General features: G+C 37.4%; 2 protein-coding genes across 2 annotated transcripts in view; one reads left to right on the top strand and one right to left on the bottom strand.

Moving 5' to 3' along the window:
* Positions 1-1317: 1317 nt before the first annotated feature.
* The window catches only part of LOC140244713 (solute carrier family 2, facilitated glucose transporter member 1-like), a 49323-nt gene continuing 37419 nt past the window's right edge, over positions 1318-13221 (top strand). The window contains exon 1 of the mRNA XM_072324329.1: positions 1318-1484. Within this exon, the coding sequence (XP_072180430.1) occupies positions 1389-1484 (96 nt within the window). The 5' untranslated portion in view covers positions 1318-1388. The remainder of the gene's footprint in view (positions 1485-13221) is intronic.
* On the bottom strand, positions 7650-10680 carry LOC140244781 (uncharacterized). Its single transcript, XM_072324401.1, has 2 exons — positions 10671-10680; positions 7650-8734 (listed from the first exon to the last, which is right to left on the bottom strand). Exons 1-2 carry the CDS (start codon positions 10678-10680, stop codon positions 7650-7652), a joined length of 1095 nt encoding a protein of 364 aa, XP_072180502.1.

Here is a 13221-nt window from a genome sequence, read left to right as displayed (position 1 = left end):
AGAGTGTCTTTCTACCCCCCTGGTTCAAGCTGCACCACACACATCAGAAAACCGGAGCCGATCCTTACCCCTCGAAGATCGCCCACAGTGCCCAACGTGCCCCCTCCCCTCCTATTGGGCTTTACAGGGTTAAATCGACTTATGTTGGGGATGAATATCCACTGCAATCCCCGTTTGGGTATGTGATAAAAACACCGAGGTTGCACTTCCTTTACCAAACCAATGGGGTAGATTCCCGAGGACACACGGTCTTTTTCAAAGAGCTTTTATTGACGTGTGCCATTGTGCCAATGACAATGCTAACGAGGTAAAAAATCAATGTGCAGAACATAAGGAAATAAAAGAATTAAAGAACCCAGCGAACAAAACAGACAACAAACAGATCTGACAGACACGTAGGCGAGGGTAAAAACTCCGCAGAACCTTCTGGTAGACCAGTGGTAATACCGAAGAGGATACCCTGGATAAATAAGACCGCATTACTGTATTATAATTGTTATTGTTATTATTATTGTTATCATTACTATTATCATTATCATTATTATCACTATGATTATTATCATCATCATCATTATCATTATTTTTCTTATTCCTGTCATTTATACATTTCATTATCATTATCGTCCTTATTACTATTATTATTGTTATTATCATCATAATTGTTATAGTTAACAATCATTATCATCATCATCGTCATTATCATCATTATATTTTTGTTACACTCAGAACTCCAACAATTCCGTTTCAAGTCTATACAGACAATAACAGATTTAAAAAGAAAAAAAAAACTGGCTTGATACTTTTATACAGAATTTTTCAGACGAGACTTCCAGGCACGCTTGTACTAAATTTTCATTCATTTAGATCATAATGCATGACGCTATTCTTTTTCTCATTTCTTTTTTGTTTTTGCGTGTGTGAATACAACACAGTGCGAAGCAACTCTAACGAAAAGAGAGTATGAACATTTTGTTTTTAACATAATAATAATAATAATAATAATAATAATAATAATAATTATAATAATTATAATTATAATAATAAATAATTTATTAAGCGCAGAAACTATGTCTATATATTCTACTGCGCTTCAAGAGCTCTTAAATTCCTATGTTGCATAATGCTGCATGGGAAGTAAAAAAGAAATAGGCTTATGCTAAAACAAAAGTTTTCACTTTTGATTTGAAGCTGTCTAAAGTCTGACATTTCCGAATGTCTAATAGTAATCTATTCCATAATCTAGGGGCTGTACAAAAGGATCGGTCACCTAAGGTAACTTTTGTTTTGATTTGTTTTGACTGATATATTGGCAGGAGCTTTCAAGTGATTGAGTGCTTGAGAGAGTACGAGCAGACGACAGAAAAGAAAAGGAACAAACTCCAGACCCAATGGCCAAAGTGTCAGACATACCGCTAGGAGAGGAAATGGGCAGACTATGCCCAGATGACAACATGGAGAAGCCGCCAGAATCCCGACCGACGAAGGTGAGTGTATGGTACCTTACAATTTTCGTAGTGAAAATAGGTCTACTTGAATCAGGGAGGTGGAAGAGAGTCTTCAACCTCCCTGCATAAATTATCCTCCCCTATACTCACTTGTAGTGTGTCATGGGAAGAAAAAACAAAAGATGGCAGATCGCTAACGATACTTCATCTCTAACGCTTCCCTACAAGATTCCGTAATCTGCATAGACTTTGCACACGACACATCAGTCTTCCGTACTCAGTGGGTTAACGTAATTATCCAAATTGCGCAAGGAAATATATGGATCAAGAACGCTATAAGCAGTCGTCTCCCTTTATAAGCTATTTACATTTATTACGTAACAACAATCTCATTGACTTGGACACTAGGTACGTGACTAATCTCGGAGACGTCTTCGCGACGTCTTCTCAGCCGCAGCTACTCGCGGAGTCTATAACTATATTGGTCGACAACGTTTCAGAGACTTCTCCGTGACCTTGCGGAGACCCGTGGCGATCGACATACCGGCGACGACGTAAAAACGTAACTGAGACGTTTCCACGACTGAGACGACGTCTCAGAAACGTCGCGGCGATGTCCCCGTGACGTCCTCGCGACTTCCAGACCAATAAGTTGTCACGTTGTTTGGAGGGGATCTATCGCTTGGTCTACTCTCACTTCGTCTAATAGCCAAATTTTAGTCTCAACCCAAATAGTCCAAAATCCCATTAACCAGTTCGTCTAATGACCATGTAGTCCAATTGCCACTTTGCCTAATTACCAGCTGGCCTACATCCAGATGGGTTATGTCCATTTCGTCTAACACCCACAGTTTATTAGACACAGTGGGAAAATCCAAGGAGACAAAATTGCAATGAGACTATCTGGTCATTAGACGAAACGATACTTGGCCAAACTGAGCATTAGACCAAGTCAGGATTAGACCAAACCGGCTTTAGACGAAATGGATGGTTGAGAGTAAACCAGTGGTAAAACCTGTTTGGAGACGTCTCTGAGGTCGCCCAGGAGTGGCCTTCTTGGCGAGAGGGTAAGCCATTTCTTTGCGTCACACGAGTCGCGGCAGTCACGGCAGTCACGGCGACGTCTTCTCCAGTGAGATAGGTCCCTTTACTCCAGACCTAGCTTTTGATATTCTGTGCCAATTAAAGTAAATGAACGCAATTTACTTCGTGCTTTTTATTTGAAGATCCCAACATGAACAAAGCAGTATTATGCCATGACACAGAATAGTTATTTGTAGTGACATTCATAAATGCAACTTCTTGGAAGCTTTATATTTTGATATTTTTTAAAGTCTGCGCCTCTTTAAGTAGTTGCTGGTTTGCTGGAGTCCAATATACAGTTAAGAATTGAGATCGACATTGAGGTTCATTGTCTCCTTGCTGTAAGGAAATCCCGAGTGCAAAACATTTATACTTTAGACAGCTTTTCATTCATCCAAATTCACTGACTGCGGTGTATCATCGTTTGAAACAAATTATGTTTAAAAATTAACAATGTTGACAGTTAGATATCAGTTATTTTTAATCTAATCTAATTTGGTGTCATTGCATTTCATTTCACCTCATTTCACTTTTATCTTCAAAGTTCTGAAATGAAGATACACCGAAATAATGAATACAATATGATCTATGCAATACAAAACATAGCATTGTCATAATTATAGTCCATGGGCCAGGCCAGATATTGGTACCACCTGAGGTGGCAAAACCTTTTTGGTGTCATTTTGTTTGTCGGGCATAGATATGCTTATCAAGCTATGATAGCATTTCCAAATGAGTGGCTTAGTCATAATAAATAAATTTTTAACCAATTTGGTCTCGTTGTTATATCCCTATACTTCTGAATCGAGACTAACCGCTACACAAAGGAGAGCATTGTTTTCTGTATGTTCACAGGTGTTCTATTGTTGTTGTTGTTGTTGTTGTTTTGTGTTTAGTGGCGTTTTCCATTCTCTTTAGAATATTTACGCCAAACACTTATCTATAGATTTCTTTTCCTTTTATCATTTTTTTTTCCAAAAAAGAATATTGTAATGAGTATCCTTGGTCAGCTGTCGGTACGTCTATTTGCCTGCTTAAAATATCATATCTTCTGGCCAATCCGGCTCATTGTCTCGAGCAGACTTCTCAGCCGTTAAAACGGCCTAGGCCCCTCCGATATGCAGGCAGTAGAGTCCGATGCTTACCAGCACAGGAACCTCAATTGGTCCGATACAGAGCCAAACAAAACAAGCAAGCAATATTAATAAATTACAAATATATATAATAATCACATATACATTCTTTAATAAAGTAAGCAATCTCTGGGCTGTGGTGCACATGAAAAGCCTCTTCAGGGTACCTCGAGGCAGAGTTAGTGTAAACTATGTACACTCATATTATGCATGAAAGTTTATCTATCAGAAAACTCGTTGTGATCTTTTAACATATAACACAAGAGCTTTTTGGTATACTGGGTTAGTTGAAATTAGTAAGCTTTGAATGCTGTTCTCATGAATTTTTGTTTCAACTAACATCATAGCTCTGGGTATAATATATCTGGGGCAGAACATAAGAAAATGATCAACTGTTTCTGGGACGTTACAATATTCACACATACCCGACACATGTTGGTTTATTTGAAACAAATTGTCATTTAAACCGAAGTTCCCCATCCTGAGGTGATGTAGGATTGTCTCAGCTCTTCTGTCATTCAAAGTGCATAAATAGGTCTGAGAAACCTTTCGTTGAACATATTTCAGGGGGGAGTTTGTCTCCTCCCATTTAATTTGCCATTTTGTCATATAACACCTTTTCAGTTTTTTATTAAATTCATATTTATTCAACTTGTTATTCACTTGTATGGAAACATTTTGTAAAGCCTTTTTTGCTGCTTTATCTGCCACTTCATTTCCTGTTATTCCACAGTGTGCAGGAATCCATTCCAAACACACTAATATTCCCTTAAAGTATAGATTAGTACAGAAACTTAGAATTTCTGTAACAAAACTTTCTTCTCTTTGAGATCGAATGGCTTCAAGGGCACTGAGTGAGTCACTAAAAATAACTACTCCTGTTTGAAGTGGTGGTAGTTGATCAATCCAATACAAAGCTAACGTGATAGCCGCCAATTCGGCTCTATAAACAGATGTTTGGTTCTGCATTCTTTTACTCTGAACATAGTTATACACTGGCACATAAAATGAAGAGGCTACCTTGCCTTCAAGTGATTTGGAGCCATCTGTATATACATGTAAATAATTTTGCCATTTGGTATACATCACTTCCAAGGAGGCCTGTTTTTGGAAGGCTGTGTTGTCAGTCTTTGACACACACTCTTTTAATTGTGTCGATACACACGGAGGCTTCCACATCCAGAAAGGCACGTTGGGAGGTTTTACACACAATTCAACATGAAGTGGATCTAAAAATTCAAATGAGTTTTGAGTCCTTTGTCCGAAAGGTTCTTTTGAAGCAGTGTTTTTACAAAATTCAAATTGCCAACAATTCTTAAGCCCTTCTTTCATAGGATGATTGGGAGTATTCTCAATACGTGCTTTCAGTCTAGCCGAGAGCATCTCTCGACGTAACTCTAGGGGCATTTCTCCGAATTCCACTTGGAGGGTTCTTAGGGCTGTCCCTTTTTTTGCGTTTGCACAAATAGTTAAAGCCTGATATTGTATGGAGTTTAAAACATTCTTGACACTCATAGTAGCAGAATCATAAGCCTCACAAGCATAATCTATTATGGAGCGTATTAAAGATCTGTATACGCCTAACAATTCTTGTATGCTTTGACAAAAATTTGTATGAGCTAAAACTTTCAATATATTCAACCTCTTCTTACATCGCAGAACTACGTCTTGCAAGTGTGGTCTCCAAGTCATCCTCCTATCGAATATCACTCCTAAATATCTATACTGAGGAGCAAATTTCAGCTCATTTTTCTCCAACAATAGACGAACGCGCTCATCTTTGTTTCCACGAGAGAAAAGAACAGAAGTGGTCTTCAACGGTGATATTTTCAGTCCCCGTGAAGTGAACCATTCATTCAAAACGTCTAAGTATGTTTGAATTTGAACAGTCATTTCTCTAATATCATTTCCTGATGTCCAGATAACGCAATCATCTGCATATAACAAATTATAAACATTATTCGTTCTGCTTACAGGTACATCAGAAATCATAAGATTCAACAATATAGGGCTCAAAATACTGCCCTGTGGGAGCCCGTTTTCCATATGGAAAATATCAGATTTCTCGTTTCCTATTTTGACCTGGCAAGTGCGATATAATAGAAAGTTCTTTATAAACTGTAAAATATTTCCTTCTAAACCCAAATGACTGAGTTTTACTATGAGTCCTTTTGTCCAGAGTGTATCATACGCCTTCTCCAGGTCAATGAACACTGCTAGAGACTTCACACCAGTTTCTAAATTCTTCATTATTTCATTTTCCAAATGTACGATATTATCAAGAGTGCAACGGCCTTTTCTAAAGCCATGTTGAAAATTTGCGAGCAGATCGTGTTTTTCTATAAAATATTGCAATCTGTTTTTCACCAGCGTTTCCATTATTTTCATGAAACATGATGTCAACGCTATTGGGCGGTAAGAGCACAAATGGTGTGGGTCCTTACCCTGCTTGAGGAGAGGAATCAAAATCGAGTGTTTGCATGCTTCTGGAATATCTCCAGTATCCCATATTTGGTTGTACAATTTCAGTAATATCTCCTTTTTTGACTCTGGTAAATGTTTATACACTTCATATCCTATCTTATCTTCTCCCGGTGCTGAAGCCTTTTTATCTTGCAGAACTCTTTCCAATTCACTCATCACAAAAGGCTCGTTTAAGGCCAGTTGCAAGCCTTCCTTCTCCTGAACCTGGATCACATCAAATTCTTCCTCGATCTCTTTATAAATTTTACTTTCTGTATTTCCTTTCCCTGTATGCTTCAAATATCTTACAAATTCATTTGCTTTGTCTTTATCATCAACAATAATACGTTCACCTACATATAACACAGACATGCTATGGGTTTTATTCCGAGGAATACCGTTCATACTCTTAATGAATTTCCACAACGCCGAAACAGACGTGGATCGATTCAGACTTGCACAAAAGGCTTGCCAAAATCTGGCTCTTGCCTGCCTTATTGTTCGCTGCGTTTCTGCTTTCTTCTTTTTGTACCTGTACAAATTTTCCTCAGACCAACACCTAGAGAGTCTATTTTTCAATCTATTCCTTTCTTTAATTTTCAGAGAACATTCTTTTGTCCACCAAGGCTGTGACTTTTGGTGTTTATTTTTTCTTCTTTTACCTCCAACTGTATCTTCGAGTACCTCTGTTATGTGTGACATAAACCTCTCATAAAACATTTTAGTTTCCACGTTAATATTATCTATATTCATAACATTCTCACACAATTGAGCAAATTTTTGCCAATCCATATTTTTTAGATTCCAACCATTGCTTTCATTACTCATTTCTCGAAGGAGAGACTTTCCTCCCACACACAACTCAATACAAACAGGAAAATGATCGCTGCCTAGTTTGTCTGGCTTAACATTCCAAGTGCACTTGCTTGCTAACTGAGATGAAATCAGAGACAGATCCAAACAAGATATTTTTCCTGAATGGGGGTGAAGTCTCGTGCCAGATCCGTCATTTAATATGACTAGATCATTTTGTAAAACAAATTCCTCAATCAATTTACCATTTCTATCCAGTTTATCACTACCCCAAAGGGGGTTATGAGAATTAAAATCACCTACAATCAATAATTTTGCAGGATCTTTAGCTTTACTTATAAATAAATCTACAGCCTCACAGCGTATCTCTCTACAAGGGTTATAATAATTAACTACTGTGAGGAAAAACTTACCCCAAAAAATATCAGTCACTTGCAATTCAATTTCAGACTCGCCGCCTTTATAATCATAATATACAGAGTCATGTACATAGAAACAACACCCTCCTCTACTTTGTGTTGTTCTATTTTTAAACAAACAAGTATAATTTGGAATCTGCAAAACATTATCACTGTTAAACCATGTCTCCTGTACACATATCAAATGTACAATATCAGATTTATTTGTACTTAAAAATTGTATCAATTCTTGTCCGTGTCCACTCATTCCCTGAGCATTCCATTGGAGAACGAGGAAGACCGACATATATAAACTAGCAAGTTTCCCCAACATCATAGCTGTCTTGTCCAAGAAGTTTACCGGCTGCTGCATTTATCAGGAGGCGAATTTCATCCTCTGATTTATCTTTCATGAGATTCATGATCAAAATAACGATGAAGTTGATCAGCTCATTGTCTGTAGCCTGAGCTACAAAGTTTACACCTAACCTGTTTTTGGCCGGTCCCTCTTTTTCTTGGGGTAGCTTTTGCATGTTTTGCTGGGGCTGAGCTTGGTTTTTGCTTTGGTTGGGAATCAACGAAAAGGACCGTGTAGCTTTTGATGGGGGGTTGTTCACTTCAGCTGAATGTGGGGTATGACTCACGGGTTGGCTTGCCCGAGGGGTACCATGCTTCATTTCTTCAGTGCTCTCTTTAGTTTCTTTCACTGCAGGCTGAGGTATGGGTTGTGTCTCTACTGCAACATTCGGCCTTTGCTCATGTTCTTGCCATTTGCGAGTGGCCTGTGCGTAGGTTAAGTTGTTCATTACTTTCAATTTTTGTATCTCTTTAGCCTTTTTCACCTCTCGGCATCCGCTGTATGCAGCCGAGTGGTTTTCTCCGCAATTAATGCATTTTGGAGTGTCTTTCTGTGGACATTCCTCAAAGGTATGCGGGTCGCCGCATCTCACACATCTTTGTTTTGCCTTACAATTTGCAACTGCATGCCCAAACCTTTGACAATGGAAGCACCTGAGTACAGGGGGTATGTATTGTTTGACCTGGAATTTCTGGAAGTACAAATCAATGTCTTGGGGTAATGTGGTTGCTTCAAAAAATAGTATGACACTGCGTGTCGGGGTGAGCTTCATTTGCTCGTTTCCTGAGTTGTTTTGATTTTTCTTTTGTTCCTTTCTCATTATTCTTTTCACATGAGACACCTTTTGCTTTTTCAATTCCATCTGAATTTCTGTCTCAGACATTTCCGTGGGGATCCCAGATATTACTCCTTTAATGGTGTACATCTGATCTTGCACCTTTACTGGCATTGTACCAATAGATTGAAGTTCCATCAGTTTTCTGTACTGTTTCTCGTTTCTACATTTCACCATAATGCCATTTCGCGTAGACTTAACAAACTCTGGTGGGGATCCACAGCAAGTATGGATGGCTTTGGCTACCGTAGCCAAGCTTGTGTTTTTTAAGGGACCTTTTCTTGTCTAGTGGACATATGTACAATCTCAGATCAGGTGGTTTAGATCGGGGGGTACCAAACTTTTCATTACCATTCATAGATCTATCATGATGGTCATCCTCCGAAGAGGAGTCTACTCTTGTCGCAAGGTCCTCAACATCAACACTTCCTTCGCGTATTTTCCTCTTTTTTTCGACGGACTTGTCTATCAGACACAACAGTTTGAAATTCGTCATCAGGTGTCGCAGTACCCACTTCCGAATCCATAAATGGATCCGGGGGGTTTGCGGCGGCCATATTGGCGCTACTCAATAAAAAGGGCGGGAGATTCAAAATCTATGTGTAAATCTATGCTAACTCTAATAGGTCTATACTAGAATCGTTAGTTGTGCAAAATGGGGTGCAAATGAAGCCCAGAATGATTGCTTACCTCTGAATGATTCTATCCACAGTCATGAATCCATTTAGCCACAAAAATGGAAAAACAACGAGAGACCAACAACCAACAACCAGCAACCCCGTGTCTCGCCAGCAACCCCGTATTGTAAACTCGGTGCACTTAGTCTTTATTCAAGGCAGCGAAGGGAATATCCAAAGGTTATGATGTCCATAGCGCTTAGTCTTTATTCAAGACGGCGAAAGAAATATCCAAAGCTTATGATACAGTGTATATCCCTTTATCTAAAAACAACAACAACAAAGCAAATCCTCGTGAATTTTACCGTATTTTTCAATTATTTATCATTTTCCGGTGAAAACGCTAATACCACGCCAATGTTGCTTTATTTTCATCCAACAATGAAAGATAATGCAAAAACAATGTACCGGTACACTACAACACATTATAACAAATAATATTGTAAATGAACAGAGTGGTTTTTGTTTAAAACTGATGTACTTGATGAGAGGGTAGTATAAAAACAGCATATAATCCCTTTTATTAGGAACTTTAGATATCATGATAACGGTACATTGTTCTAGATAAAGACTAAGCGCACCGCATGACAGCTGTGGACATCATAACCCTTTGGATATTCCCTTCGCTGCCTTGAATAAAGACTGAGTGCACCGCGTTTACAACAGAGGTGCGTGTGGGCAATGCACTATCCGAAACAATGGAGATTTTTTTTTTTTTGACGCTTTTTATAGCCTTTATTCAGACCAATCAACATTGTTACATTGTAGTGACACAAAATATCTATATTACACTGTTTGACGGACAACAAAAAGGTTTGTGCAAAATATAGATTGAACATTAATAAATTGTACACACTTGACATGATTCAGTCACCAGTCTGAATAAAGATTTTATCTAAAACAAATACACTGTACAAGAAACATGAGAGGTGATGGAATTACAAAATCTTTAAAATGTAATCTATTCACCAGTTATAAACATCATGAGAACTAATATCTCTCTGGGTCATAGACAAGTGGAGATTGATAACCAGATAATTAAGCTTTAATAATGACGATCAGAGAAAAGGAACCAGTATATGGAGCGGGCAAAGCAAAACACAGGATATTCCATTCATTTTAAATAGATTGACTGAGATAAATACAAAAGATATGTCTTAAACGGGATGCAATAATTAAACCCGGTATTTCATGAAGTATAATTTTCCCATTTCGCGTAATGTGATATCAATTTATCCTTTAAAGTTGCTTTTTCATATTCAGACTGTTTTGAGGTGGCAATTGCCTTAGATATTTCTTTACAGGTTGGAACTCTTCCACTTTTACGGTTAGCAAAAATCATATGCTTAATCAAAATTAACACATGATTCAACAAAGCATCGAGTTTGATATTTTCCCTGAATCCAAGTAAAACGTCAAGCCAATTTATATTAACAAACTGAGGAAATTTTAGTTTATTTCCTACCTCGTTCCATATTCGATAAACTAAAGGACAGTCATAAAATATATGATAATATGTTTCAACCTCTTCCCTACAAAAGGAGCACAGATTTGATTGTGTTATTCCAAACTGGTGAAGTTTATCATTACAAAAAATAACATTGTGCAGAAGCTTATATTGGAATTCTCTCAGCTTCCAGTCTAGTGTCGAAATTCTAGGAATAGAAAAACAAACTGCAGTAGCCGATCTATCCATGTTTAATGCTAATACTTCTGGGTGTTTTGAAAGAAAAGAATCTTCAATGGTACCAATAAAAATATTGTATATCATTTTTGAAGATACTGACAATAAGGGGTACACTTTTTTGTTTATATTAAGACTAATTTCAAAAACATCAGCAGGGTTATCACTCAAAATATGATCCCTCACGTTACCTTTTCTCGCCACCTTCCATTCTGCTGGAAATTTATCATACAATTCATAAAGAGAGATTAAATCGTCTGCATTTAGGCCCTTTCTAATAAAATAAGCCCCTGGTCTAATTTTTCCACCAGCGTCAATGACATGTTTAACTTGAAAAACATTAGCTTTAAATAGTTTTTCATTAAAGGGAAAATTCCTACCTGAAATAAAAAAATTATTAAAAATTATTTGATTTTCATTATACGTTTCTTTAACAATTACATTTTTTCCTTTCAAATAATCCCAGATATCTAAAAATTCTAAATACAACTTCGGCGCTTTAATATTTAATAACCGGGGATCATAATTACAATGAAAAATTAGTCTCCCTCCTACTTTGTTAAATACATGTTCAAAAAACTGTTTCCATTTCATATTCTTATCACCTCTAAAAAGTCTCTTAATCCACATTATGCGCTGGGCATACACCATGTACCTAAAATTCAGCATTTTCATTCCCCCTTTATCATAATTCAAATACAATAAATTTCTCTTTATTTTGTCACGACCGTTCCAAATAAAATTAAAACAAATCGTTTCCACCTCTCTGAAAACCCATCGAGGTACTGACATTATGGAAGAAACGTATAATAGCTTAGATATAGCAAATACTTTAACCAGTTGAATTTTCCCAAAAAGGGTCAAATCCCTTTGCTTCCACCATCCCAACAATTTTTTTATTTTACTCAAAATTTCTTTATAATTCATTTCTTCTTTAACATTAATATCTAAAGAAAAATATATTCCTAGCACTTTAACTGTTTGAACCAATTTGCCCAGCGTTATTCCAGTCAAGTTATCATTATTCTGACTAGAAGACCCCAATTTCATAATATATGTCTTATCCCTGTTTATCTTTAATCCCGATGTATAATAAAAAGAATCCAATATATTATCTAATCTTTCTATATCACGTTTTTCTTTCACAAAAATTGAACAATCATCTGCATACATTACTATCTTTGTCTCCATATCACCAATCAAGATACCCTTTAAATCTTTTTCATTTCGAATAAACAATGCTAGTGTTTCTATAATCAACAGAAAGAGGTATGGAGACAAGGGATCCCCTTGCCTTACTCCCCTACCTATTTCGAAGTATCCCGTGGAGAAGCCTCCATTCATAACACAACTAATTGCATTGTTGTATAAGACTTCTATCCATCTACAAAAATATGGACCAAAGCCATATTTTGTCATTAATAACGGATTAGCCCAAGGAAGCCCTCTGAGCCCCATTTTGTTCAACCTGATGCTCAGGGATATTCCAGTTAGGCCCAACCCCAAAGTCCTATTATACGCCGACGATTGTGTAATATGGCAATCAGGTAACGACATCACAGAGGTTACCACATGCTTACAAGGATACTTGAATATACTAAAATGAGTGGTTCAAAAGATGGGGCATGCTCATCTCATCCCCCAAAACAGTTCCAATACTGTTTTCCCGATCCAACAAAGAAGAGCCCATTCTACTCTATCTAGACAAACAACCACTTATTCAGAGAAAAGAACACCGATATCTCGGAGTTATTTTAGACAAGAGGTTAACGTGGAAATCTCATATACAAGACTTAGCATGTAGAAGTAAAAAGAAAGTAAATATACTTAAATGTTTGGCATATGTAAAAGGGAGTGGCGGAATAAGGATTTGACAACAGTATATATATCCCTTATTCTTTCTTTTAATACTGGATTATGCATTCGAAGCATATGACTCGGCATCTGATTTTGTCAAAAATATACTCAACTCAGTTCAATATCAGGCTTTGTCAATTTGTTTGGGTATATAGCAAAGTCGGAACCTCCCTGATGAGAACTCTCCAAGCAGAGTCAGGAGAGATTCCCTTAGATATACGGAGAAAATTGCTGTGTGCAAGGTATATCAAGAGAATCGAAACCACTCCGGACCACCCTTTGCTGGAAGATGTCGGGGACTGTTGGCAATAGATTCTATGATAACAAAACTCCTTTGGAAACAGGGTAATGCAGTTGAAAGAGGAAGTCTATCTCGATATGCCTGTTGAGCCGGTAGCTCCTTTAACTATCCCACCTTGGCATATCCCCAAAGTGGATGTCTCAATTGAGTTAAGTAGGTTAATATTGAAGTCAG

This window comes from Diadema setosum, chromosome 21 (genome assembly GCF_964275005.1).
Source record: "Diadema setosum chromosome 21, eeDiaSeto1, whole genome shotgun sequence".
NCBI classification, from domain to species: domain Eukaryota; kingdom Metazoa; phylum Echinodermata; class Echinoidea; order Diadematoida; family Diadematidae; genus Diadema; species Diadema setosum.
This window is presented reverse-complemented; position numbering and strand designations above follow the sequence as displayed.